This window comes from Balaenoptera acutorostrata, chromosome 10, assembly GCF_949987535.1.
Source record: "Balaenoptera acutorostrata chromosome 10, mBalAcu1.1, whole genome shotgun sequence".
Lineage (NCBI taxonomy): Eukaryota > Metazoa > Chordata > Mammalia > Artiodactyla > Balaenopteridae > Balaenoptera > Balaenoptera acutorostrata.
Window position 1 is genome coordinate 564,345 of NC_080073.1, and position 27,577 is coordinate 591,921.

Here is a 27,577-nt window from a genome sequence, read left to right on the forward strand (position 1 = left end):
TGGTAGCCTTTATTCCTTCCTTCCTTCCTTCCTTCCTTCCTCCCTCACTCCCTCCCTCCCTTCCTTCCTTCCTTCCTTTGTAAACGTTAATCTGGTTTTAGTATCAGGGAAATGCTGACCTTATAAAATGATTTAGGAAGTATGGCTCCTATTTTCTGGAAAAGAATTTATAGAATTGGTGATGTTTCTTTTTTTCAATGCTTGGAAGAATTTGCTAGTGAAACTATTCAGGCCTGAGATTTATTTTTCAAAAGGTTAACTATGAGTTCAATTCTTTAATAGTTACTGGACTATTGAGATTATCTATATCATCTTGGATGAATTTCAGTTGTTTGTAGTTTTTGAAGAATTGGTCCATTTCATCTAAGTTGTTGAATTTATATGTGTAGAGTTGTTATAGTATTATCTTATCCTCTTAATGTCTCAGGGGTCTGTCGTGATATCTCCTCTTTGTTCTTGATGTTGGTAATTTGTTCTTCTCTTTTTTCCTTTGTAGTTTTATTAGAGGTTTATCAATTTTATTAATCTTTTCAAACAACCAGCTTTTGGCTTGATGGTTTCTCAGTCTTCAATTCCACTGATTTCTGTTTTTAGTCTGTTTCTTTCTGTCTGCTTACTTTGAGCTTATTTTGTCTTTTTTTCTAGTTTTTTGAAATTAGAGTGTAGAGTATTGATTTGAGACCATTCCTCTATTTTAATATAAGCACTTAGTGCTGTGTTAGTTACAAATTATCCCCAAACTTAATGGATTAAAATGACATTTACTATTTCAGTTTCTGTGGTCAAGAAACTTGATGTAGTTTATCTGGGTCCTTTGCTTCAGGATTTCTCCCAAGGCTGCATTTAGGGTGTTGGCTAGGGCTGTAGGCATCCCAAGACTAGCTTAGGAGGACCCACTTGCAGGTTCACTCATGCAGAAGTCAGTGCCTTGGTGGCTGCTGGCCAGAAACTGCCCTCGGTTTCCTGGCACATGGCCTCTCCACTGAGGTGGTGACAACACGGCAGCTTGCTTCAGGAGAGCAAGCGAGAGAAGAGCCAGAGTCACAGCTCTTGAAACCTAATCAGGAAAGTAACACTCAGTCACTTTTGTTGTGTGCTCTTCATGAGAAGCAAGTCACTCAGTCCAGCCCATGTCTAGCAAGGGGAGGGCCTTACACGATGCTGTGAATATCATAAGACAGGGGTCACTGGGTGCTGCCTATCATAGAGGGTGTAGCTTTCTCCCTGAACTCTACTTTAGTTGCAGCCCACAGAGTTTTAAAAAATATGGTAAAGTATACATTTACCATGTTAACCATTTTTTTAATAAACTTATTTTTTAATTTTATTCATTTATTGTTTTTGGCTGTTGGGTCTTCACTGCTGCGCATGGGCTTTCTCTAGTTGCAGGGAGCAGGGGCTACTCTTCGTTGCGGTGTGTGGGCTTCTCATTGTGGTGGCTTCTCTTGTTGCGGAGCACAGGCTATAGGCATGTGGGCTTCAGTAGTTGTGGCAAATGGGCTCAGTAGTTGTGGCTCGTGGGCTCTAGAGCGCAGACTCAGTAGTTGTGGCGCACGGGCTTAGTTGCTTCGCGGCATGTGGGATCTTCCCAGACCAGGGCTTGAACCTGTGTCCCCTGCATTGGCAGGTGGATTCTTAACCACTGTGCCACCAGGGAAGCCCATGTTAACCATTTTTTTTTTTTTTTTAAGGATTTTCTTATTTATTTATTTATTTATTTATTTATTTTTGGCTGTGTTGGGTCTTCGGTTCGTGCGAGGGCTTTCTCCAGTTGCGGCAAGCGGGGGCCACTCTTCATCGCGGTGCGGGGACCGCTCTTCATCGCGGTGCGCGGGCCTTTCTCTATCGCGGCCCCTCCCGTCACGGGGCACAGGCTCCAGACGCGCAGGCTCAGCAATTGTGGCTCACGGGCCCAGCTGCTCCGTGGCATGTGGGATCTTCCCAGACCAGGGCTCGAACCCGTGTCCCCTGCATTAGCAGGCCGATTCTCAACCACTGCGCCACCAGGGAAGCCCCATTTTTGATTGTATAATTCAATGGCATTAAGTATGTTTACCATGTGGTACAACGATCACCAGTGTCCATTTCCAGATCTTCTCATCACCCCAAACAGAAACTCTGTTCCCATCAAATAGTAACTCCCCATTCCTCCTCCCCCAGCCCCTGGTAACCTCTATTCTACTTTCTGTTTGTATGAATTTGCATATTCTAGACACCTTATAAAGGTGGAATCATACAATATTTGTCCTTTTTTATCTGACTTATTTCACTAAACATAATGTTTTCAAAGTTTGTCCATGTTGTAGCAGGTGTCAGATTTTCATTTTTTTTTTAAAGGCTGAATGATACTCTGTTGTATGTATCGAACACATTTCATTTATCCATCCTAGTGTTGGTGGACATGTGGGTTATTTCTGTCTTTCGGTTACTGTAATACTGTTACAAGCATTTGTGTGAAAGTATCTCAGTCCCTGCTTTCAGATCTTTTGGGAGTATATCTAGAAGTGAAATTGCTGGATCATATGGTAGTTTTATGTTTAAGCTTTTGAGAAGCCACAAGGCTGTTTTCCACAGTAGTTGCACCATTTTTCGTTCTCACCAGCAGTGCGCAAGAGTTCTAACATCTTCATGTAGCCCACAGATTTTGATGTGTTGTCATTTTGTTTTTATTAGGTTCTGTATAAACACTGCATCATTAAAAATTTTTTTGTGTCCCATGGTTTTTTTAGAAGTGTGGTGCTTAATTTTCAAGTTTTTGAAGAATTTCCCTGTTATCTTCTATTATTGAAATCTGATGTAATATATTATGGTCAGAGAAGATATTTTGTATGATATCAGTTAATTTGAATTTGTTAAGCTTTGTTTTATGATCTAAAGGTGAAGGCTCCACATATTCTTGAAACTAATGTTTATTCTTTTGTTAGGTGAAGTGTTCTATACATTTTAGATGGGTCCTGTTGGTTTGTGGTATTGTTGATTCTTCTGTATTGTTGCTTATTTTCTGTCTAGTGGGGTTTTTATCAGTTTCTTAGAGAGTTGTGTTGAAGTCCCTAACTGTAATTCCGGAATTGGCTATTTCTGTGTTCAGTTCTGTTATCTGCTTCATGTGTTCTGGAGCTCTCTTTGCATACACACTTAGGATTGTTATGCCTTCTTAATGAGTTGACCCTTTTATCATTATGTAATCACCACTTTTTCTCTGGTAATGTTCTTTGCTCTGAAATCTCTTTGTTCAATGTTAATATAGCCTGTTTAGCTTTTTTTGATTACTATTTGCATGATACATCTTTTTCATACTTGATCTTTTTCTTTATAGTTTTTTTCATTGCTTCTTTTTTTAGTAAATTTATTTATTTTTGGCTGCATTGGGTCTTCATTGCTGTGTGCAGGCTTTCTCTAGTTGTGGCGAGCAGGGGCTACTCTTCGTTGCGGTGCGTGTGCTTCTCGTTGCTGTGGCTTTTCTTGCTGTGGAGCATGGGCTCTAGGCATGTGGGCTTCAGTAGTTGTGGCTCGTGGGCTCTAGCTCTAGAGTGCAGGCTCAGTAGTTATGGTGTGCAGGCTTAGTTGCTCTGTGGCATGGGGGATCTTCCTGGACCAGGGCTTGAACCCGTGTCCTGTGCATTGGCAGACGGATTCTTAACCATTGCGCCACCAGGGAAGTCCCATACTTGAACTTTTTTTTTTTAAATTTATTTATTTAATTTATTTTTATTTTTGGCTGTGTTGTGTCTTTGTTGCTGCGCATAGGCTTTCTCTAGTTGCGGCGAGCAGGGGCTCCTCTTTGTTGCAGTGCGCGGGCGTCTCATTGCGGTGGCTTCTCTTGTTGCGGAGCACAGGCTCTAGGTGCGCGGGCTTCAGTAGTTGTCGAGTGTGCGCTCAGTAGTTGTGGCTTGCGGGCTCTAGAGCACAGGCTCAGTAGTTGTGGTGCACAGGCTTAACTGCTCCACGGCATGTGGGATCTTCCCAGAGCAGGGTTTGAACCCGTGTCCCCTGCATTGGCAGGCGGATTCTTAACCACTGCGCCACCAGGGAAGCCCCCATACTTGAACTTTTAATCTACCTACACAAAATTCTTTGCTAGCATGTAGTTTGGTATTTTTAAAGCTGTTCTGAATTCTCTTATTTTAATTGGTGTGTTTAGATCATTTATATTTAATATAATTAATGATATATTAGGATTTAAATTTATCGTCTTTTGTCTGTATCCACCGTTTTTCATTTCTATGGTTTTCCTTTCCTATCTTCTTGTAGGTTACCTGAACATTTTATAGTACCTCATTTTAATTTATCTAAAGCAGTTTTGAGTATCACTTTTTCCTTTTTTTTTTTTTAAATGAAAAGCTTTCCAGGCAGATGTCGGAAAGCCACTTCTAGGGCATTGAGAGTTACCAAAAAAGGCCCAGGCTTCCTCTCCCCGTCAGCTGACTGCGATTCCACATCTGTGCTGCTCGCAGAGGAGGAGAGGCTCCCTGCCTGGCCGCCTCCAGCCCCTCCCGCCCCTCCCGCCCTGCACGCCCCCTCCCCTGGGTCGGGTCAGTGCCACCAGGCAGCCGTGGCGCATGCTGAGGATGGTCAGCCAGGCCCGGGCTCTGTCCCTGGGCCGTTTGCCTCCTACTGGGGCTTCCCCTGACCAGCAGGTGGCCTGCGGAGCCGGGTGCTAACCCTAACCCATGTCAGCATGGGTGGGCTGGCCTGGGGAGCCCGGCTGGCAGAGGGCAGGGTTCCAGCTTGTGGTCCTCTTTTGTTTTCCATGGAGCCCTTTCTTGACCCTCCTAACTCAGGGATCTTCTCCCCTGGAGTCGTGTGCATGTGGGAGGCCCTTTGCCATGGGGCTCACGGACGAGCTTCTCCTGTCTGCGAATAGGTGCTTTGGGGCGTTTGACGCCGGCCCCTCTCGGGCTCCGTGGCTGCCTGCCCAGGGCGTGCACATCCCTGGAGACTCCACGTCCGTCTTGCAGAGGTGACCGGTACCCTCGGACACAGCCAGCCTGCCTTTCACTATGTTTATTACCTCTACTGGTTGTGACTCTACATTGAATGCAGTTTCTAAGAGGAAAAAAACGAAGGCATATGAAGTGATAGCCTATCCATGTGGGCCCAGTGTTCTCGGATACAAGTCACCATGGCAACCTGGTGGCCTTCACATCTCACCAGTTAGGAAGATGAACTCTCCTGCCTGCAGATGTGAGCAGATTGGCCATTGTTGTTCAGTGCTCTGTGCCAGCAGGCCTCGTGACCTGGAGCTTCCTGGACGGGGAGGGAGGGCAGCAGACGGCGGCCTGGCCCCACCGTCCCCCGTGCCTACCTGTTGTCTGAATCCGTTCTCTGTGACACCCTGGTCCTCCTGCAGTGGGCTCGGCACCGCCAGTGGGTCTGAGGAGGCCTCTGTGAGTGCAGACTGGGATGCCGGCCGTGGGGCTGTGGTCTGCACACCTGTTGTGTCTGCTCCCAGGCCCCTGGGCAGGTGTGAGGATGGATTTTTAAGGTTCAGTTTGGCAGGTCAGCTTGCAGCTGCTGGTGTGGCCCAGGTAACTCTGCTGTCTCTCTCAGGCTCCGTTTCCGCTGGCTCAGCCCTTTCTGTAAAGCCTGCCCATCCTCTGAGCCACACCCCATCCCCCCACCCCGCCCCACCGCATCATAATGGGAAGGTGGGCTTGCAGGCTCCAGGTTTAGGCTCCTTTTCCAGAACACACTGAGATCAGGTATGGGTACGTAGGCCTGGACTTTGACAGCCGCCCAGAGGGTGATCTCTGAGCCATTGTCTGAGAACAGGCCGGGCCTGTTCCTGGGCAGCTTGGCTTCCCTTGTCCACTGTCTGAGGCCGAAGGGCCAGGCTCTGCGTGCTGCCTGAGGGCGGTTCCAGCTTCTGCGGCAGCCGCAGGGCTGGAGAGATCAGCAGAGAACTATACATATCTATGCTTGACCCTCAGGTCCCTCCCAGTGAAGAGGCCACGCAGGCAGCAGCGACACGGGCTCGCCTGCCCCTGTGCCCCGGCCCAGGCTGCGGCCTGTAGCCAGGCGGTGACCGGCGGGGTCGCATGGAGGCCGGCTGGCCGTGCCTTCGCGGTCGTGTTCCTCAGCCCTCGCCTCCGAGTGGCCTGAGATCACAGTGGCCACCCCTGATCGAGGCCTCTTGGGGCAGACAGGTGTCTAAAGGGACGCCTGCGTGCGTGTCGGAGGCCGCTTGCCTGTGAGTGTGTGCACAGGGCATGTGGGCCCCAGCAGCCCCAGAGCCCCACACGGGGAGCCCCTCAGGCCCAGACCCCGGCCGTGTCCCTGAGGGGCGTAAGGGCCTCGCGGGCCTGGCGGAGGACTCCCCGCCTAGAGGGAGACGCGAGGAAAAGCCAATGGAAGGAGCCTTTCTAGGCTGGCTCCTGGGCTTCCTTCGTTACGAGAGACCGTGTGGCTTAGTGGAAACAGCCAGCTTGGAGGCCGGCCTGGGTTCCAATCCCGGCCCTGACACTTGCCAGCTGTGTTCTTGAGGTGGTGGGCACCCCTGGCGGCACCACTGTCCTGTCTGTGCCCGGGACCCCTTCTCCAGGGAGCCGCCCTTCCTCTGCTGGAAGCTCTTACTTCTAATGAGTGGGCCGCCTTCTTACTTGGTCAAGGTATTTTAAAAAATATATATATTTTTTATTGAGGTATAGTAAGAAATGCAGCGATCTTAAGTCAGCACACGTTTCTCCCCAGGTGTGATAGCACCTGCATGAAGATCCAGCTCACTTCTGTATCGCAGACGGCCCCTTGGCCCCCTCCTGGTCAGCTCTCCCCACAGATGACCCTGGCCAGCCTCGGCCACCATGGGTCGGTCTGCCCTCCCTCCCTGGGTGCCCTTTCTCCCCGTCTGCTGTGCTCCGCTGTGCTTTCCCTGTGCCGTGGCTGGGGAGCATTTGTCTGTGGAGACCACAGCTCACTGACCAGGCTGCATGTGGACATTTAGTTGTTTCCAGTTTGGGACCCCGATGAGCGATGCATTTTCGTACGTGTGCTTTGTGCACATAGCGCTCGTGTCTGTTGAGTCTTTAACTGAAGGGGAGCGGCCACGCAGCTTTCTCAAGGGCTTGTATGGATTTCCGTCCCCTCCAACAGCGCGTGAGAGTTCCGGGGCTCCCGTCCCCACCCCCCTTTCTTACTGTCAGTTGTTTTAGTTTGAACTATTCTGCTGGAGAAGCTGTGGTTGTGATTTGCATTTCCCGATGATTGTGGAGGTTGAGTAGCTTTTAAAATGTTTATTGGCCATTTAGATAGCCTGTTTTGTGAAATGTCAGTTCATATCTTTTACTTATTTAAAAAAAAAATTGGGTTTTTTTTTTCTATCAGTTTGTAGGAATTCTTTATACATTTTGAATCTAGTCCTTTGTTGAAAATATATAATGTGCATATATCTTCTCCCAGTCTGGGGCCTGCCTCTTCACTCTCTTAGTAATCTCTTTTGTTCAGTCCCATTTGTCACACTTTTCTTTTACATTTAATTCTTTTTGTTTCCTGTTTAGAACGTCTTTGCTTATACTATGGTCATGAAGATATTTTTCATTGTTTACTGTTTTCTTCTAGAAGCACTTAAGAAAATGACAGCTTATTGTAGATATCATTCACATATCATAAAATTTACCCTTTTAAGGCATACACGTTATTGTTTTTAGCATATTCATTGAATATTGCAGTAATCACCACTAATTCTAGAGCATTTCACACCATCCCCCCACACCATTACCGTTAGCAGTAATTCCCTATTTCCTCAGCCCTGTCCCCTGGAAACCATTAATCTATTTTCTGTACCTATGGATTTCCCTATTCTGGACATTTCATGAAATAGAATTATATAATGTATGGGCTTTGTGTCTGGCTTCTTAAACTGGGCATAATAGTTTCAAGGTTCATCTATATTGTAGCATGTATCAGTGTTTTATTCCTCTTTTATGACCAAATAAGACTCCATTGTATGGGTGGACCACATTTTATTTCTCTGTGCATCAGTCGATGGCATTTGGGTTGTTTCCACTGTCTGGTTATTATAAATAATGCTTATAAAAATGTTCATAAATAAGTTCTTTTTAGACATAAGTTTTCAGTTCTCTTGTATTGTTATTACTTGGTAGAATTTTTCACGTATACGGTAACTCTTACCTTTATCCTTTTGCGGTTCTACCAGACTGTTTTCCGAAGTGGCTGCACCATTTTACATTCCCACCAGCATGTGGGGGGGCTCCTGGTGCTCCATCCTTGTCAACACTTTTTATCGTCTGTCCTTTTGCCTAGAGCTGTTCTAGTGGGTGCGACTGGCAGCTCTTTGTATTTCCCTAATGATTCTGAGCCTCCTTCCATGTGCTTATTGGCCATTTGTATATCTTCTCTGAAGAAATGTCTGTTCAGATCCTTTGCCCTTTTTAAGTTAGGTTATTTGCCTTCATATTTTTGAGTTGTAAGAGTTCTGCGTACAAGCCACTTGTGAGATAAATGATTTGCAAATATTTCCACCCATTCTGTGGGTATCTTTTCACTTTCTTGATGATGTCCTTAGAAACACAAAAGTTTTAAATTTTGATGAAGCTCAACTGATCTATTTTTTCTTTAGTTATTTGTGTTTTTGCTGTCATATCTAAGAATCTGTTGCCAAATTCAAAGTCATGAAGATTTATCCCTGTATTTTCTTCTAAGAGTATAAAGTTTCAGCTCTTAAATTTAGGTCTTTGATCCATTTTAAGTTTTTCTATACAGTGTGAGGTAGGAGTCCAGCTTCTTTCTTTTGCATGTGGATATCCTGTTGTGTTAGCATCATCTGTTGAAGGACTGTTATTTCTCCATTGTGTGGACTTGGCACCCTCATTGAAATCAATTGACTATAAATATAAGGGTTTATTTCTGGCCTCTGAATTCCTTCCATTAATTTACACATCTATCCTCATGTCAGTAGCACACTGTCTTATTACTGAGCTTTGTGGTAAGTTTCGAAATCAAGAGGTGTGAATCCTCTACCTTTGTTCTTTTTCCTGATTCTTTTGACTGTTCAGGGTCCCTTGAGATTCTGTATGAATTTTAGGATGTATTTTTATGTTTCCGCAAAAGAAAAAAGTCAGCTGAGATTTTGATAGGGATTGTACTGATGCTACATTTCAATTTTTAAAAATCTTTCTCATTTAGGTCTCTAATCCAATGTGAATTAAAGTTTGTATAAGGTACAGGTAGGGATATAGATTTATTACAAAGGTGACTCTTCCCTCCCTGGATTGCAAGAGAATCTCTGTCATTCATCAGTTAACTTTATGTGTGATGGCTGTTTCTGGACTCTGTTCAGTTCAATCAGTTTCTTTCCTTTTATAGTAGGTCTGATTATCTTGTGTATTAGTCCTCCAGTTTTGTTGTTTTCAAGATTATTTGGCTTTTCTAGGTTCCTTGCATTTCTATATCAATTTTAAAATCAGTTTGTCAGATTAATATCTGTAGATTAACTTGGAGAGAGTTGAAATCTTAACATTCTCAAGTCTTCAGTTTCTGCCCTGCACCATCTCTCTCTCTCTCTCTCTCTCTCTCTCTCTCTCTCTCTCTGTCTCTGTGTTTAGGCCTTCTCAGCAATGCTTCATAGATTTCTGTGCAGTGATCTTAGATCTCTTTTGTTAGATTTACTCCTGGGTGTTTTGTATTTTTGGATGCTAATGAAAATGGTATTGCTTTTCATTTTAATTATTTTTATTTATTACTAGTATATAGAAATGTGATTAATTTTTATTTAATTTTTATGACATTGTATCCTGCGACTTTGATAAATTTACTGATTAGTCCACGTATTGTTGTGTAGTTTCCTTAGGTTTTTCTACATGCAGTCATGTCATCTGAGTGTCATGGCAATTCTACTTTTTCCTTTCCAGTTCAAGGATGGGAATTTTTAAAAATTTCATTTATTTTCTTGCCTTGTTGCACTGACTGGACCTCCAGTACAGTTTAGGATAGAAATTATTATCTGGGTGATGTTCTCTTAGTTGTGGACATAGGGGGAGATGATCAGTATTTCACCATTAAGTCTGGTGTTAGTGCAGGTTTTATAGATACTCTTTGTCAGATTTCTGGGCTAAGTTGCTGAGTTTATCATGAGTATGTGTTGAATTTTTCAAATACTTTTCTGAATCTGCTCAGGCCCATGTGTTTTTCCCCTTTATTCCATTAAAGTGGTGAATTATAACTGATCGTTTTAAAGGGGAGATTATTGAGGTATAATTTACATACAGTAACCTCTGTCCTTGCTGTCCAGCTCTGTGACAGCCCCTCCAGGGCGTGGCCCAGCTTCTGCTCCCACCCTGGGCCCAGTTTGTGCAGAAAAGCCCAGATGGGATCCCGTCAGTGAGTAACGGTGGGGGAACCCTGGAGTTCTTGGGAGCGCGTAGGGAGGACTCCTGGGCTCGGGGGGTCAGGGAAGGATGGTACCCAGGCTGGGCTTGAACTTCCTGCCGCCCTCTGCCTGCCTGATGATGAGAGATCCACCGTTCTCGTAGCTAAACTGCGGGCTTGTGAGCAGGGGTGTGGTTTATGCGCAGAGCACGGGCTTAGAGCCTGCAGAGGAGAAAGCAAGGAGGCTGCTGAGCCAGGAGTCAGGTCTGCGCTCCCCTTGGAAGCTGAGGCTCCCTGTGCTGGCTCCCGCTGGCTCCCATGAGACACTTGGTTCCCCAGGCTGCCTGGGGATGGGCAAAGGCGGTAGCGCTCGCCTCCCCAAATGCTCCTTTGGGGAGAGCACCTCCTTGCCAGGAAGGGTTGCTGTGTCCATCCCAGAACCTCCGGGCAACGCCTTGCCCCAAGAGATTTCTTGTTGCCGCCTCTCCTGTCATTTCTGGCTCTGGCCTGCCCGCCTCTCCGGAGGCCTGGGCTCTGGGGGCCTGTGGGGCAGAGGGGAAGGACTGGTCTGAGTTGGGGCGCACGTCCCACCGCGTCAGTGCCGCCTCTGGCGTCAGCTCCTGGTGTCCTCCTCCTGTCGGAGTTGCCGGTCCCCGTCCCCTGGCTGCCGTGTCATCCCCTGTGTCCTAACCGGGTGCCTGTGCCCCTGGTAACAGCCAGGATTCTTTGGCTGGAGACCAGCTCCGACCTAAACAAAACGGCGTGTGTTGGAAGGGTATGGTGGCCCCGGACCTGTCAGTCTGGAGCCTGGATGGGACAGGACACCGGCGTCTTCTCCTTTGGGGCCTCTGCTCAGGGTGGTCCCCGCCGGGCCATGTGTGGTCCTTCCGAGAAGAGGGAGTGTTCAGTCTCGGGGGGAGCCAGTGGGGGTCCGCCGGCCTCCTCTGCACCCTTGGCGACGCCCTCCTGCGTCCCAGGGACTTGTCACCACACGCGCTCTTCTCACGTTCCAGCCAGGAACTTATCAGTTTTATTGATCTTTTCCCAAAACCCACTCTTGACTTTGTTGATTTTCTCTATTGTTTGCTTTCTGTTTCCTTGATTTCCACTCCTGTTCTCTTATCTCCTCTCTTCTACTTACTTGGGTCTAATTAGCTGGTTCGTGTTTGTTTTCCAGCTTTGTGGGCTGGACAGTGGACCGTGGACACTTCAGTCCTTCTTTGCTGAAATAGGTGTTTAAACCTCAAGTTCCCTCTAATGAGCATTCACTGCACAGCACGGGCAGGTCAGGGTCAGCCTGAGATGGGCAGAGTTCATGTGCAGGGCTCGGGGCTCTCCTCTTTGGGGTCTTCCCCTCACTCTCCAGTGTGGCCCCGAACTCAGATTTCTCGTTTTCTCTTCGGTTTCTCGGCTCCCAGTGTGGCACCAAATGGGACCAGTTCTTGAAAACTCGTGGAAATGGCGGCCCCTCCTGCCGTGTCCTCCTTCCACATGGCAACCCTCCTCCTGCATGAAACCGTGTACAGGCCCTCGTGTCCTTGTCTATTGAAGTAAATGCTGACTCAGGAGTGAATGATGGGAAATGTGAAAATGGAGAAACAAAGAGTAGCTGTTGGGCTGGGGAACTGGGAACAGCTGAGACTACAATTCTGCCACATCACAAAATCACTGAACTCCCAGTTCCCTGAAAGATGCAGACAAAGGCCTGACGCACGTTCCTAAGTTGCTTTTGCAAGAAGCTGACCCACCAGATGAAAGCTGCTGATCACAAGCACATAGACCCCCAGACGTGTTGAAACCAGAAGGGTGATGATGCTTGATGTTTCATCAAGGTGAAACTTCACCTTGATGCCATCCAATCCCAGGATTGTCCACGAGCTGACCACGCCCCACCCCTTGAACACTATACAACCCCTCACTACCCCCTCCAGGGGGCACACACAGTCTTGAGGGCATTAGCTCGCTCTGGCCCCCTTTGCCTGGCAAAGCAATAAAGCTGTTTCTTTGCTACTTCACCCAAAACTCTGTCTCCACGTTTCTATTTGGCACTGGTGCACAGAGGCTGAATTTCAGCAGCAAGCTCCTGGCTGTGCTTGCTTTTCTCCAGGGCCTTCAGATGGTTGTCCCTTGTGTTTGGTCCAGAGCTTGTCAGGGCACTTGGTCCGGGAGGAGCAGTTCTGCCACGTGGGCCGCGGGCCGTCTGTGTCCACAGACGCCGTAGGGCTCCCGCTGCAGGTGGGGACTGGAAGGGGGCCTGCCCAGCCAAGCGTGCGGGCAACTTTAGCCGGGCCCCCCCGACAGCTGCTCCCACGAGCTGAACCCCCATCTCCATCTTTGCGCAGGGGCCATCGCCCCACCGACCTGGAAGGCCGCGCGCCGGGCCCTCCCCGCCCCTCGCGGCCCCCGGGTGAGACCTGTCCTTCCCTGTCTGTAGTCTTTTCTCACAGAGGCCTCGTCAGGGACACGCCCTGGGTCCTGGCCTCCTCACTGGTTGGCTAAACAGGATGTTGGCCACAGGGTTTTCCTCTTCTTTGCGATTGGCTTCCAGCACTGCCGGAGACTGCCCTTCGCGACGGGCAATTCTGAGTATGAATGTCCCCCGTTGAAACTCTCAGTGCCTCTGCATTGCCGAGACCCTCACCATGGCTCGGGCGGGGTGCCTTGGGCCCCGTTCCTGGTCCCTCCTTCCCCTCCCCCTGCTGCTCCTTCGCTGAGAGGAGGGAACGGACGGCTGAGCGTCTCCGGCTCCTGGAGTTGCTGTGGTCCCCATAAGGGCACTGGCTTGTTCCCTCTGCTTCCCGGGTCCCTGGGAACAGGACTCAAGCAGCAGCCTGACCCGGTAGGGGGGCTGGTGTGGGACCAGGTGACCAGAGCCACTGCAGGCCCGTGAGGGGATGATGGGCCGGGTGGGGCAGGCCCGCGGAATGCGGTGCTGGGAGGGTGGGGAGGCCCCATGTTGTCGCTGTGGGTCGAGCAGCTTACAGACCCAGCCCTCGAGTTAAGCTCCCCAGGGCTTAGAGGTTAGTGGGGCAGACGAGGCCCAGAGACACAGTCCCCATGGGGGGACCGGGGTGTGACGGGAGGCTCACGCACACAGGTGTACACGCGTGCACGTGTGTGCACACACCCGCACCCCTTCAGCACTCCGCGGGGCGGAAACCCCGCACTTGCCCCCGGAGCAGGGAGGTTCCCCCTGGGGTCGGGGTGCCCACTGCACACTCTGTGGCTGGCTCTGCCCCCACCTTGGGGCAGCTCACCTCCTTCCTTGGCCCCGGTACCGAAGCCTTCTGGCTCTTTCCAGAAACTCAGTACCTCTCTTAAGGATGGAAGATTTACACTGTTAAAGACAGGCGTCAGCATGCTAGTTCTGAGCAGTACTTTGAACAGTGGCAGCTTTGTTAGAGTGACTGGGAGGGGTGGTCTGGCCTGTGGTGCTTCTCTGACAGAGGCCCTGAGCCCCAACCCGGCCCTGCCGTCGGCGTCCACGCCTGGACAGTGGCAGTCGTGGGATGAGCCGTGTGGTGGACAGCAAGTGGATAACCTCCCAGGAGATTCTTGAAGGTTTGGCCCTTGCGTAAGGGCCTGAGTCATGCTTCTGATAATGTGAATGTGTAAGTTCAGTTCTGAGCTCGAACGGCCAGTGCCTGCATGCTAGGTGCACTGCCGGATGGGCAGAAGGGGCTTGGGGCTTCCCCCCACAGAGCGCGGATGTTGGCAGGGGGATCAGTAGATCGCTTGGTGTAACAACAGTTAGAATAACTATAAAATCTATTTAAGTGCCCCGGGAGCACAGATGGGAGAAGCCGTTGTGTTTGGATGCCGAGGGAAGAGAAGATACGACAGTCAGATCTTGACTGCAGCCGTAGAAACCAGCCCCGCTGTTGTGAGCAGGGAGGGAGGCTGGGGGCACGGATTCAGGGGACGGTGACTGTCAGAGCCTGAGCCAGGTGCCCGCCCCGACAAGTCATCCCTAACACGCCTGCCCCACAGAGAAGTAGGACAGCACACCCCTGCCCACACACCTGAAGGCAGGAGTAGTTTACAGGGGGCTGGAGAGTCCAAGAAGGAAGAGCATGTGGGCAGAGCCTCAGAGAAGCTGCCAGGCTGGCAGGCAGGATGCAGAAAAAGAGGCATTTCTGGCAAAGAACAGTAGGAGCCAAGAGCGGAGCCGTGGAAACCCTGGCGTGCCCGTGAAGGGGGCGGCGTTTTCAGGTGGTCGAGTCGAGGTCAGAGGAGTGGTCCTTCAGTGCCGCCTCCCTGTCGTCCACGAGGTGGCCTAGCAGAGACTGTGGGCGGGCCTGCAGGGTCTGAGCAGACCTTGGATTGGCCCCGTACCATCGTGTGTCTCAAAGGCCATCAGGGTGGCCGCTGCCGTCCCCCGTAGCCTGGGCTCTGGGCTGTGCCGCGGAGGCCCCACGCCAGCGCTGGGGCGGCTCTTCCAAGTTCTCGCGTCCTTGTGGTCTCAGCCCAGGTCGTGGGAGCCAGCGGGGGTGGTGGGACAGTGCTGCACAGAGCCCGGCTCCCTCTGGGCGGTTGGAAGCTTGGCCCGCCTGCCTGCTGATGGCCACGTGCTCAGGCTGTGACCAGGCCCCTGGCCACGCGCTCCTGGTGAGTCAGGGCTGCTCCCCCGACCCGTTCACCTCTGAGAACGTCTTCAGTTCACATCAGGCCGGGAGGGTGCTCTGGACACCTCGGCACGGGGTGGGGTGGGGGGAGCCCCCACTCACAGCGGCGGCTCTGCCCGGTGCACGCGGCCCCTCTGCCCGTGGCCTGGTCCTGTGCGAGAGCCGCGGCCCAGGCACCGTTGTGTTTAAGCCATGTCTCTCAGCTCCGGTACCTGCAGCAGCAGGCGGCGGAGTGGAGTGCGGCCCCCTCCCCCCGCCCATCTTGTCAGCCTGCAGATCTGAACACAGGCACTCCTCTGCCCGACCGGCTCATTTCAAGTGGCGTGTTGTTACCCTGCGCTGAAAGACAGCCCCTGCCTCGCTCCCAGGTGGGGGTTTATTCTCCACCATTACTTTTTAAAAGGTGTTCGGCTAGAAGATTGCCTATTATTTCCTCTGTGAGCCTCTCCTCACTGCCGTTGTGTGGCGACAGCTGACACAGCCGCGGGGGGTGCTCTGTGCGCCTGCCCGCGAGTCACCGTGCGTGACAAGAGGGAATCAGGACGTCTTCCTGGGCAGCAGCCTTCCGGTTCGGCTTTTATGAACTGGGTTTAAAAAATTAAAAAGTCAGATCGTGTCGGTCTCCTGCTTAGAGCTCTTGGGTGCCCCCTCCCTTGGAGCACAGCTGACCTCTCTCCACTCCCCGGGCCCGGGCACAGCAGCCTGTCCCCCGGGAAGCCTTCGCGTTTGTGTCGCGTCCTCAGTGGTCACCACCCCCGTCTCTGGCTGCCCCTGTCCTCCCAGCCCTTCCCCACGTCCGTCCGGCATCCTAGCCGCTCATCAGCATGTCCTCAGCCTGCCATCCCCCTGCTGTGTCCCTCGCTCCAGGAGGGCTCCGGACACACGAGCCGCCGGGACGCTGTGGTGGCTGATAGTCTGAACAGGCGGAGACTGGGAAGCAGCGGGGCCTTGGTGTGGGGAGAAGCAAGGCCAGAGAGGGTCATGCAGTGCCGGGGAGGGGAGGGGACCTGCAGACGGGCCCAGCACTTGGCTCTGGGAAGGAAGACGCGTGGCCCTGGGCAGAACTGTCCATGCTGGGTTCATGACCCATTTTCCATTTTCTCGTAGGCAAGTCCAAATGTTTTTCTGTAAAAATCCCGGTTTGGTAAACGCTGGTGACCAATTCAATTGAAAACCAAACCAAACCAACACCACCCAGTAGACCAGAGGAGGACCAGGCAGTTCATGGCCATGAGCGGGCCTCTCCTTCCTTCCCTCCCTCCCTCCCATCTTTCATCCACTAAGCAGTGACCCTCGCTGACTTCACAGCTTCAGTCCTGTCCTCTATGCTGCGTGGAGAGGTCAGGGCTGTGACCCAGTGGCCCCCGCTGGGTGGCCTTCCCGGAGGAGGCTGGGCAGTCCTGGGCTTTCCCCAGCAGGAGACCCATGCGGCCTGTCGCTCTGCCCAGCCCCCTAGGCAGCCACCTTAAGCGGAGTCATGCACGTGGTTACATTTAGTTTCCTGACCTTTCCCCTCCCAGGCCGGAGCCCTCCTAGAAACCTCGGGGATGGTAGCACCTTCCAGGACGGTTTGCTTGGAGACCTACGCGTGCTGGGACTCTGTCCCTCTGGGAGGGGGGCCATGACTTTAGCATCTCAGCTCTGCGTGACCTCACTGTGTGGCTCTGGGTGACTGCATCACTCTGTGCCTCGGTTTTCTTGCCTTTTAACTGGGTTTAATGGTTCCCTCCTCACCGGATGGTTGGGTGAGTTGAAGGAGCAGTTGAGTCATTGTTTATAAACTGTTGATACGTGGTCACTGCTGTTCTCACTGACTCGGCCCTGTCGTTCAGGAGTCGTCTCTGATCCCTGTTTCTGTTACAATCGAGGTGGTACCTTCCGCCCAGCACCTGGGTGCTGCTGAGAGGAAGCGAGGGTGCAGGGCGCGGGGCCGACAGATCAGATGCGGTGGACGCAAAGGGATGTGGCAGATGCGCAGGGACGCGGCGGCCTCGCGTTTTCCTGGTCATGTTCTCTTCTTACTCTGCTGCCTTGGAACCCACCTGCCCTGTGAGCCCTCCCTGTTTAGTTGTTCTATCAGTATTTTGAGAGATGTTAAAGTCTTTGACTATGATTGTAGATCCGTTTATGTTCATCTTTAATCTGTCAAATTTGTTTTATGTATTTGGGATTTTTGTTATCAGGTGCATACACGTTTATAATTGTTATCTCTTCTTGACTAATTGTCTCTTCTATGATTGTGAACTGCCCTTCTTTATATCTGGTAATATTTTTTTGTCTTGAATTCTCCTTTATCTGATATTAATATAGCTATACCAGCTTTCTTATACAGCAAGTTCACTGCATACACATGAGTTCTGTTCCGAGAGCGCATTCGTAAGTCCAGTTTGTTCATAAGTCCAACAAGGTTAGCCTTAGTTAGTTAGGTACCCAACTAACACAATCGGCTATATAGTAATGTACTGTAGTAGGTTTATAATACTTTTCACAGAAATAATACATAAAAAAACACAAAAAGTAAAGAAAACATTTTTAATCTTACAGTACCTTGAAAAGTACAGCGGTGCAGTACGACAGGTGGCACACAGGGGCCGGCATCAAGTGAACAGGCAAGAAAAGTTACTGACTGGAGGAGGGAGAGGAGGTGGAAGATGGTAGAGATGAAGGATTGCTGGCAATAGGAGACAGAGGGCAAGCTGCAATTTCACTCACGCCTGACGTTGATGGAACGCACGTTCGCATCTTTGAAAGTTCGCAACTTGAAGGTTCATGTGTAGGGGACTTACTGTACTTGGTGTGCACGATACACCTTTTCCCATTTTTTAAAACCTGTTTGTATTATTTTTTATCAATAACATATAGCTGGGGTTTTGCCTTTGCATTGGTGTGTATGGTAAGCAGAATAATGGCCCCCCAGAGACGTCCACCTCCCAATCTCCAGGACCTGTGAATGTACTCTCTTGCATGGTAAACAGGGCTCTTCAGGTGTCACTAAGTTAAGAATATGTGGTGGGGAGACTATCCTGTATTATCCAAGGATGCCCAGTGTGATCTCAAGTGTCAGGGAGATTAGGAGAAAGGGAAATCATGGAACAATCAGGGAAAGAGGGAGACAAGAGAGTCAGAGAAGGAGACGTGATAACAGTAGCAGAGGTCAGGGTGACGTGGGGCCATGAGCCAAGAAATGCAGGCGACCCACACACCGCGCTGAAGAGTGGCCCCCACTCACCGCAACTGGAGAAAGCCCTCACACAGAAACGAGGACCCAACACAGCCAAAAATAAATTAAAAAAAAAAAAGTATATATATAAAAAAGAAATGCAGGCGACCCCTAGACGCTGGGAAGGGCGAGGAAACGGGTTCTTCTCCAGAGCTTTCAGAAGGACATAGCCCTGCTGACACCACGCTTGTAGCCAAATAAGACCCATTCGAGACTTCTGACCTCTAGAACTGTAAGAGAATAAATTTGTAGTATTTTAAGCCACTAAGTTTTTGGTAAGTTCTTACAACAGGAAGAGGGAACTAATACAGGGGTAAGTCTGTTTATATTTAATATCATTGTTGGTATGAGCGCATTTAAATTGACCATTTGTTATTTCATTTGTTTGTTCCATCTGTTCTTTGTTCCTCTGTTGCTGCTTTCTTGTAGGTTTTTTTTTGAGGGAGAGGGTGGAGATGAATCAGTACATTTTAGAATTCTGTTTTATCTCCTCTACTGACTTTTTATTTGTGCTTTCTTTGGTTACATTTTTAGTAGTTATTCTAGAAATTACTTTTTAAAAAATCTATGCTCAAGAAGTATTCTGTTACTTCAGGAATTATTTAAGAACTTCACAAAAGCACCCTGCTTGGGATTTTTCTGAGCTTCTCAGATCTATTTGTGGTCTTTAATTAATTTTGGAATATTCTTGGCCTTTATCTCTTCCCTTTTTTTGCCCCATCTTTCTCTTTTCCTACTAGGACTTCAATTAAAGGTATGCTCTGTCGTTTAATATTGTCCTGTAGATCTTGGGGGCCTTGTTTCATTCTGTTTTTCATGCTCCGTCTGCTTGGGTTTCAGTTTGAATAATTTCTAATCATTTGTTTCCAAGTTCATTGATTCTTTCCTCTGCTCTGTCCAGTTTGCTAATGAGCCCACGATTTCTTGCGTTTTCGTTTGGTTCTGTCCTAGTTTGGGTGGTGTCAGTGAAGGTGGAGGAGGGGCCCCTGAAGACCCTCTCTTCCATAAAAGCAATGAAAATGGACAGAGCCTATTTTTTCAGAACTGAAAGTTAACCAAAGACTTGTGGCCATCCAGGAGCATTTGTTCAGGAAAAATGGGTGAATCTCAGTAAGGAGAGTGAGGTTTGTGGCATTTCAAATTGTCCTATTCCCATCCTCCTCTTCCCAACCTGAGACTAGCGGCTGGCGTCTCCTCAGGAGTAATGGGAACTGGAGGGTTCCTGTCTTCCTGTAGGAAGTCTCCATGACTTCCCATGCGGTGCCCACCCTTTCCTGCTAGAGTCTCCTCCGTGTTAACCCTGGTGACTTTGAAGTCCCTCTGGGCTAACTCCGGGCCATTGTTGCATCTGGCTCTATTGAGTATTTCCTCTCTATGGTACATCTTTATTTTCGTGTGTGTGTGTGTGTGTGTGTGTGTGTGTGTGTGTTTAAATGTTTGATTGAATGCTGAACCTTTTGGGTAAACAAGACAGAACAGTGGGCACTGCAGTATATATTTGTGCCAGTGGAGGGTTTTCCTTTGTTCTGTGAGACCCTTAGTGTGGGGACTGGGTCCCTTGTAAGTGGCATACAGTTGGATTTCCTTTTTCTTTCTTTTACCCAAAGTGGTGATCTTTTTCCTTTAAGGCTGAGGTTATTTGGTTCGTGGTCTATATTCATTATCTGTTGCTAAATAACAAGTTACGCATTTAGTGGTTTAAAGCAGTAACCATGTATGACCTCACAGTGTCCGCAGACACTTCATGGTGGACACTTCGTGGGTCCTTGGGGCTGGGACTGGGCTTGGCTGGGCCTCTGCCCCTGGCTTCTCATGGCTGCAGTCCCGTCCCAAGGCCCTCGGGCCATTGGGCTGAGGCCCCTCAGCTCCATGCCACGGGGGCATCTCCGGAGGGCAGCCCACAACACCAGGGAAGCTGGCTCCATGGGTGTGGACAAGCAGGCGGGTGCCAGACAGAAAGCACGACCTTTGCCCCTGGAACTGCCCCCTCTCGCTCCAGTCATAGCTGCTCATCAGGATTTGGGTGTCACTCCAGGGCCCAAGCTGGGGGACGTGGGATCCCGGGGGACCATCTCAAAAGCTGTGATCCCTGATTACTTATACTGATTCCTGCAACCTTGCCTGGTCTTTCCTGTTCCGTCCTCTCCTCCCCTCATTCTCCTCCAGCCCCCGCCTCACCTGCTCGGACCTCCCCCTCCTCCCCCTCCTCCACCTGCCCTCCCTGTGCGTCCGCGTCCCCCGAGCAGCCACAAGGCAGTTGGACTCGGGCCCGTGCTCTGCCCTCGAGTTTTCTGGCTCCTCTGTTGCTGTGCGTCCTTGTCCCCGTTGCAGGACCAAATCTCTCTACTGCGTCCCCATTTCCTAATTTCCCCCTAACTGCCCTCAGCTTGGGGCTTGTCTCATCCATTTGATGCCTTGTTCCTTGAAGAAATTTACCTTTATAATATTTACCTAATATTTACCTGCTTGGGGGCTTGCCTGTTTCAGGTTCATTTCTTCTTTTTTAATCAGCAGTTCATTTATCTTTTTGAGCACCTTAAACTTACATGTTTAAAATCCTTTATCAGTTGGAAATTTGAACACTGGCTGAATATTTGATGATGTTAAGGAATTCATTTTTTTGGTATGCAATGCTACTGGTTCTGATTGGGAAAATAAAAGTCTTTATATATATATATATATATATATATATATATATATATATTGCAATATATTGAAGTACGTGCAGATGAAATGACCTGCTGTAAGGAATCTGGGGGGAGGGAAGGGTGGGCCCTGTAGGTGAAACAGGATTCCCGTTAATCATTTTTTTTTAATATTTCCTTTTTTTTTAAGTTAATTAATTAATTTTATTTTTGGCTACATCGGGTCTTAGTTGCAGTCTTGCAGGATCTTCGTTGTGGCATGTGGGATGTTTCACTGCGGTGTGTGGGCTTCTCTCTCTAGTTGTGGTGCACAGGCTCAGTAGTTGCAGTGTGCAGGCTTAGTTGCCCCATGGCACGTGGGATCTTAGTTCCCCAACCAGGGATCGAACCTGTGTCCCCTGCATTAGAAGGCGGATTCTTAACTGCTGGACCACCAGAGAAGTCCCTAGTTTTATCATTTTGAAGCTTAGTGATGGCCATCTGGGTTTTTTAAAATATTATTATAAATTTGTACTTACTTCATATTATTTAGTATATATTTTAATATTATAATATCCGGGTTTATTTAGTATTATTTTAGTACAGTAATACAATTTTGCATAATAAAAAGTTTTAAAAAACCGTGTCATAACGTCCCATCACGTGAGTTTTGTCTGGAGTGAATTCGCATCAGCTGCTGTTTGATGGGCAGCCTTTCTAAGCTTACACTTCCTCACCATATTTGGGGTTTGGTTTGCAGGCTTGTTTTGAGCGCAAGTTTTGGTTTTGGTCTTGTTGGCTTTGTTTCTCTCTATTTCCTTGTCTCCCTGCCGAGCATTTTTGTGGCACCAAGTGCCAGCCAGTCCCCGCGCCACCCAGCTGTGGCCTGGGGTTCACGGGGCTGGAGCTGTGGCCTCGGGGCTGAACCCAGCTTCTGGCAGATGGAGAACCATGGCCTGACATAGGGTCCTCAGGATTTTTAGGTTGGCTTCTTATTCTGGGGGAGCCCTGGGCTCCGGGGACGAAGCTGGCCCCACGGCCACCTCTGCCCAAGGCTGTGGCTTTGGCCTCACCTGCCTCTGTGCCCATCTGTTCCGTTGGACGTTTGCATCTTGTTAGCGAATTCGGTCGTGTCTCCGTGGTTTTATCTGCCTTGTGTTTGGAGCAGGGCAGGTGCATCGAGCGTGCTCATCTGACAGGTCCCTTCACTTCCCCCTTCAAAGACTGTGACCCGAGAGCGGGCACGCATAATGGTGACATGTTACCTTGTGTTGGAGACAGTGTGCTTTATTCAGTGTTTTTCCCCAGAAGGCCGACTGGGAAATGTCTTAGGGAGAACGACGGTCGCTACCCTGCAAGCTGTCCGTCTGTGGTTCCCCAGCCCGTGTCCATCTGCAGTTGTCCTATTTTTCTGTCTCTTCTGCTGGGATCTAAGCTCCATGAGGACAGGAGCTCCCCCTCACCCCCAGTGCCCCAGCCGCCTTACAGGCGTGTGTGTCACGTGGCAACACCCGCTAACGTCTGGCTCTGACCTGAGGGCCACCTGCCTGCCGTGCCTGAGAAAAACGAGGGCTGGCCCGGGTAGCCTGCTGTGACCTTGTGAGGGTCCTCAGCCGTGTGCACCAGTGTTCTGTTTGCTCCTCTCAGGAGGCCGAGGAGCAGCTGTCCCCTGAGGCCTAGGATTCTGGGTTCCAAGGCTGCTCACCTTTCAGCTCCCTGGCCCTTGGAGACAGGTGGTTTGCTCAGCAGAAGGAGGACATCAGGGCGTCCCTGCCGCTCAGAGCTCAGGGAGTGAGTCGGCGGCACATGTGCTCTGGGGACGGCACAGTGCTTCCGGCCTGCGTGCCTTGAGGCTGCACAGCTTCCATCCAGGCCCTTCTCTGCCCAGGCTCGACCCCAGCTCCGCTCGTGGCTTTGAGCTTCGGGGCCGTCACCTAAGCCGCTCTGTTTCTGCGTTGTGATGGGGCCCTAGTCACCCTGCCTGCCTTTGGAGACCGTGGGGCGCGTGTGCACACGCTTGCCCTGGTCAGTGCTGCAGGGTCCCCCCTTAACGGCGGTAGCGACGTGGCGCTGCGTGGGCTTCCGTTCGTAGGTCGCAGACGGCTAACTGGACTCTGCTCTCCCCGCAGGCTGGGGAGCTGGAGAGCCGAGAGGCAGAGCTGAGACGCCGCGACGCCTTATACAAGGAGCAGCTCGGGCGCCTGGAGAGGCAGGTGAGCGGTCCGGCGGGAGGGCGGCTGGGCCCCGAGCTCCGGGCGGGCTCAGGAAACTGACCCTGCAGTTCTGCGCTGGAAGGAGGTAGTGACGGTGTGACCGTCGCGGTACAGATGCACGAGCGCCGTTACTGATTTTCTCCTGGGGGTCGGGGGTCAGAGGGCCCGCCTCTACTTTTCTGAAGATGAGCCTTTGAAAGGAACGAGTTTCAGAGGCACGCACGTCACCTGCCCTTTTTCAAATCTGCAACAACGAAAATTCATTTGGTAACTTTGTAACTTGCTTCCTGTTTGGGCGGCTTAGTTTGTTGATCATGAAGGAGTTTTCAAAGAGAGGCTGAAACCGTGGCAGGCGATGGTTGGCAGGTTAACCCATGGCTCTCCCTATGCCTGAGACCGTGGCCAAGCCACCGCATGCCTGCTGTCCCCGCGGGTCCTGGAGTCCCTTGTCTCAATTTGGAGCTTTGAGGTTGGCGGTGTCTTGCAGGCTTGATGGCAGGCACGGGCACTGGAGCCTGTCCGTGGGGACAGAAGGGGGCCACCCGTTGGTGTCTGGGGGACGCCAGGCGTGTGAGGTGTGCAGCACTGAGGGTGACTCTCCTCTGGTTGTCCTCCTTGCAGCCCGTGCTCTGCTTCTTTCTCACCGTCCTCCCGCTCGTCCTAGGTCAGCTCCAGACTCCTCACATAGGCAGATGAGCCCCTTCTTTTAAGTGAGGTTTACCTACGTGGTTGAGAGCAGTTACTAAAAGCTACCAGAAGAGGTGTGCAGATGCTTAAACACTAGCATTTTGCAAAACAGGAGCCGGGTCTCTGGAGGGAGGTGGGGTGGAGGGGGAGAGGGGCTGGGCAGGCCTAGTGGGCCTTCTCGGGGGACAGTTGTGTTCCTGTAATGGCTGGGACCACGGAGAATCTTCTCCAGTTGCTGTTGCTGTTGTATTTTTATATAAATTCTGCCTCAGTTGTTGAATGCTCAGACTTTGACATTTTCAGCTTCTGCACCTTCCAATCGTCAAGCTTCTTTTTTTTTTGGTTTCCTTTTACACCTGGAAATTGATGGTGGAAAGCTGTTTGGGGCAGACTTGGAACAGCGGCTGGATCATCCTCGACCCCTCAGCAGCTGGGAGCCAGTCGGGGTGGGGAAGGTCGGGGCGGGAGGCACAGAGGCCCGTTGCCTGGAGGACGCCATCTGGACCCGGCCGTGTGATCGGCGTCGACGGGCAGGAGAGCCCGTGGAGTCCAGACCAGTGTTCAGGGGAGGGGACTTCGTGACCCTTCTGTGCCCGTGACGGTTATTCCTGAGTGAGGGGAGCATGTTTTGTGGGGCGCCTGTGCCTCGTGATCTTCCTGCACAGTTGTTCCCGGTGCCCAGGCCGCCAGGCCGGAGCGAGGAGGGCTTTCCTTTTCCCGCAGAGAGAGGTGCGCTGCTGCGTTCACAGCGGCCTCGCCAGGGTCTCGGCCCAGGAAGCAAAGCCGGCGTGATGTCCGTTCAGGCGGGAGGCAGAGGGCAGCGTGCACTGACGGTGGGGGGCTGGGCACCAGCCCCGCCGTCCGCTCCGTGTTCTCTCCCCTGCAGACTGCAGGCCTCACTCCAGCAGCAGCGGGTGTGTCTGAGGCAGTCTCCACTGCAGGGATGGCCTCTTCTCCAGGCCTCGCTGGGCCCAGGGCCAGGCGGGTGGGGCGGGCGGCTCCGGGGTCCAGCAGAGCTCAGCCCTGGTTCCGCCTCAGCAGCACAGCAGCCTGGGACTTGGAGCAAGTTGTCTAAATTCCGGAGCCTCAGTTTCCTCGTCTTTGAAATGGGAATTTCAAACCCGCGCTGCCAGCTGTCTGGGGGACACGTGGTTGCGTAAAGCAGCCCCCGAGTGCCTGGAGGACCCACCCGTTCATCCCGCGCTAGTTTGGCTCTGTTCAGCGCCGGGCAGTGGTGGTTCCTGCCACGCGGAGCCCACAGTCCAGGGTGGGAGAGGAGGGGATGCTGAGGGCTAGGGCCCCAGACGAGGGACGCCTGAGACCTTTCTGTGACCAGTGGGCCTGCCAGCTCCGTCAGTATGGTCTTACTTTTCTAATCTCAGCAGCTGCAAGTGGAGAGGGCACTTCTGGGGTCTAGTTTCAAAGAGTGAGGCAGGGAGAAAGGGAGGACCTTGGAAACGTGTGTTCTTCCTGGATTTCGGGCTCTTTCCCCAAGAGGTGCACCCACTCCCCGCCATCCCAGCCTCTGCCTGTGAGCAGTTAGTGCTTCTCCTGGTTTCCGTTTTTTTCTCCTTGGGCTTGCTTTTCCTAAGGAGCGGCTGTGCCTTGATCCTGCCAGGCCTGCAGCCTTCTCAGTGCGGCACAAAGCAGCCCTGCCTGGAGTCCCTGAGCCTCTCCAGGAAAACAGGAGCTGCTTAAGGTTCCGAGGAAGGGGAGTAGGTTCAGGGAAGTCCGCTTCACAAGAGAAGGTGGCTGCTGGTCAGGGGTGTAGGAAGAGGGCCCAGCCTCACGCTTCGGGGTAATGAGTTACAGCCCAAGGCGACCCTGTCACACACTCAGTGGAGCGGCCGCCGTGGGAAGGATGGGCACCAAGGATGGCGGTTCAGCCTGTGCTCCCAGGGGGCCACCTGGCCAGGCCCCCTTGGGAAGCTGTCACCCACGGTCCCTGGAGCTGAGCAGAGCTATGCCCTGAGGCCCGGCCTTTCTTAGCAAGAATGGGCTGCTTATATCTGGGCTAGCCGCCTCCGATAAGGTGAGACAGGAGGACCCTTGATCCAATCCGATTCTTTTCACATGTAGGAAAGCGGCCCCAAGGCAGCTCAGTGGTTTGAGAGTCAACTGGTAACAGCGGTGAGTGCTGTGCTCTTAGACCTAGAGGGACCTGGGCCGTGTCCCTGACACCTAAGACAGAAGTGGGGAAGTGGGTCAGCCTGACTTGTGTCCCATCTGTGGCCACCCTGGTTGCCGGCACTTCTGTTTCTAAGGACTCAGACGATAGAATCCTGTCGGGGGTGTGACTGGTCACCAAACTTAGGTTTCCCAAAACCCACCTTTTCTCCCTTTGCTAACGTGGACATGGTCCTGTCTGGTATCTTCCCATTTTCTCTGAATTCTGAGTTGCCAGAGCAACAAGAGTCTCCGTCAGGGAGTTCAGAGCTTGCGTGACTCGCCTGGGTGGGGACGAGAATTCATCTAGCATGCCGACGCTGTCTGCAGCCGACCCCAGGTATCCGTGTTGGATTCACTCTGTTCCGTCTCCTGGGCGGAGGCTGGGGGTTCCGGGGCTCTTTCTCTCCGCCCCCTGCTGACCGCACCCCTTCTCACCAGCGTGGGCCTGTCCTGGTCCCCGTCTCTCTTAATCAGATTCTAAAGCCCTGTCTTTGTGCTCGGCATTTCCCAGCAGCTCAGCCTGCTGGGGCCTCAGCCCTCCTGGCCCTACTCCCCGGCCTGGCCATCCGTCCCATGGCCCCTGTGCCCTGTCGGGAGCACAGGGCAGAGGTCACCTTTGTGCCCTTCCTGGGAGATCACCTGCGCAGGTGCACTGGGCTGAGGCCGGCTCTCCATCCCGGGTCTCATATCAAGATCAGTTGTGATTGTATTTCTCGGAAGAGTGTTTTTAAAGACCTTACCGCTTAAGCTGTCCTCCTGCCGTGGAGGTGTCTGGTGTCCTCGCCGCCTCGCCGGCCGCTGCAGTCGGTCCCCAGCTGCCGGCACCGCTCTCACCCTGGCTTTCCAGTGCCCACGCACAGCTGCTACCTCTGCCTGGGGGGCAGGCACCTCCCAAGGCTTTGTCTGCCTCCTATAGGCCCTGTGCGTGGACGTGGCCCTTCCTGCTGGGTCTCAGGGACCACGTGCAGCTTGCACGCGGCCCCACGGCCTCCTAAGTGGCGGATGTGGGATGTACGTCTGGGGCTGGCTGACTTCAGAATCCTAGTCCGGCCGCCCTGTTCATGCTGGGATTTATCTTTTAAATGGACAGGCAGACATGCTCCAGAAAGGAAATGGCCACGTGGCCCTGCCTATTCTGCATCCAGACTGCGTCCTCCTAGACAGTCTGATGCCACGTCCTGCACTTGGAGGTGACTGTCCGAGGAGCTGTCCCCTCAAGGCAGCCCGTGGTGCTAAGTGCCCAGGTTGGTGTTACGCCTGCTGTAGTAGAAGGTCTGCTTGCACCTCGTCCTGCCCTCAGGGTCAGTGACGGGGGTCACAGTGCAGTCGAGCTGGGAGGAGCCTCAGGAAGGAGAGTGGTCGCTGAGTCAGGAGGAAGCGGCCGCAGAGCCGCGTGGCAGGGACGGTGCAGTGACCGAGCGCATAGGATGGCCAGGCGCGCGAGGCGGTGGCGGGTGTGGGGGCCATGCGAGGCCACCGCAGCGACTCTGTATGCAGGGCTCACTTCTCCACACGGACCGTCTTCCTGGGAACTCGCCCCCCAGCTGGGAAAGCCAAGGTCTGCTGGGCTCTTTCCTCTCCCTGTCTGTGTGTTTCCTACACTTCATCCATCCCCACACTTCCCGATGGTTAAAACTGTCCCCTCCTCTGCATCCGCATCTCCGTCATCTGTCACCCACACGAGGGCATCGTCCCTGATGGTCTCCTGGCCTTAGT

General features: G+C 51.7%; 1 protein-coding gene across 1 annotated transcript in view; it reads left to right on the top strand.

The window, feature by feature from the left end:
* Window positions 1-27,577, top strand: part of CHCHD6 (coiled-coil-helix-coiled-coil-helix domain containing 6) — a 131,297-nt gene that overhangs the window by 61,436 nt on the left and 42,284 nt on the right. Inside the window, exon 5 of the mRNA XM_057554663.1 lies at window positions 22,922-23,005. Coding sequence (XP_057410646.1) covers window positions 22,922-23,005 — 84 coding nt within the window. The remainder of the gene's footprint in view (window positions 1-22,921; window positions 23,006-27,577) is intronic.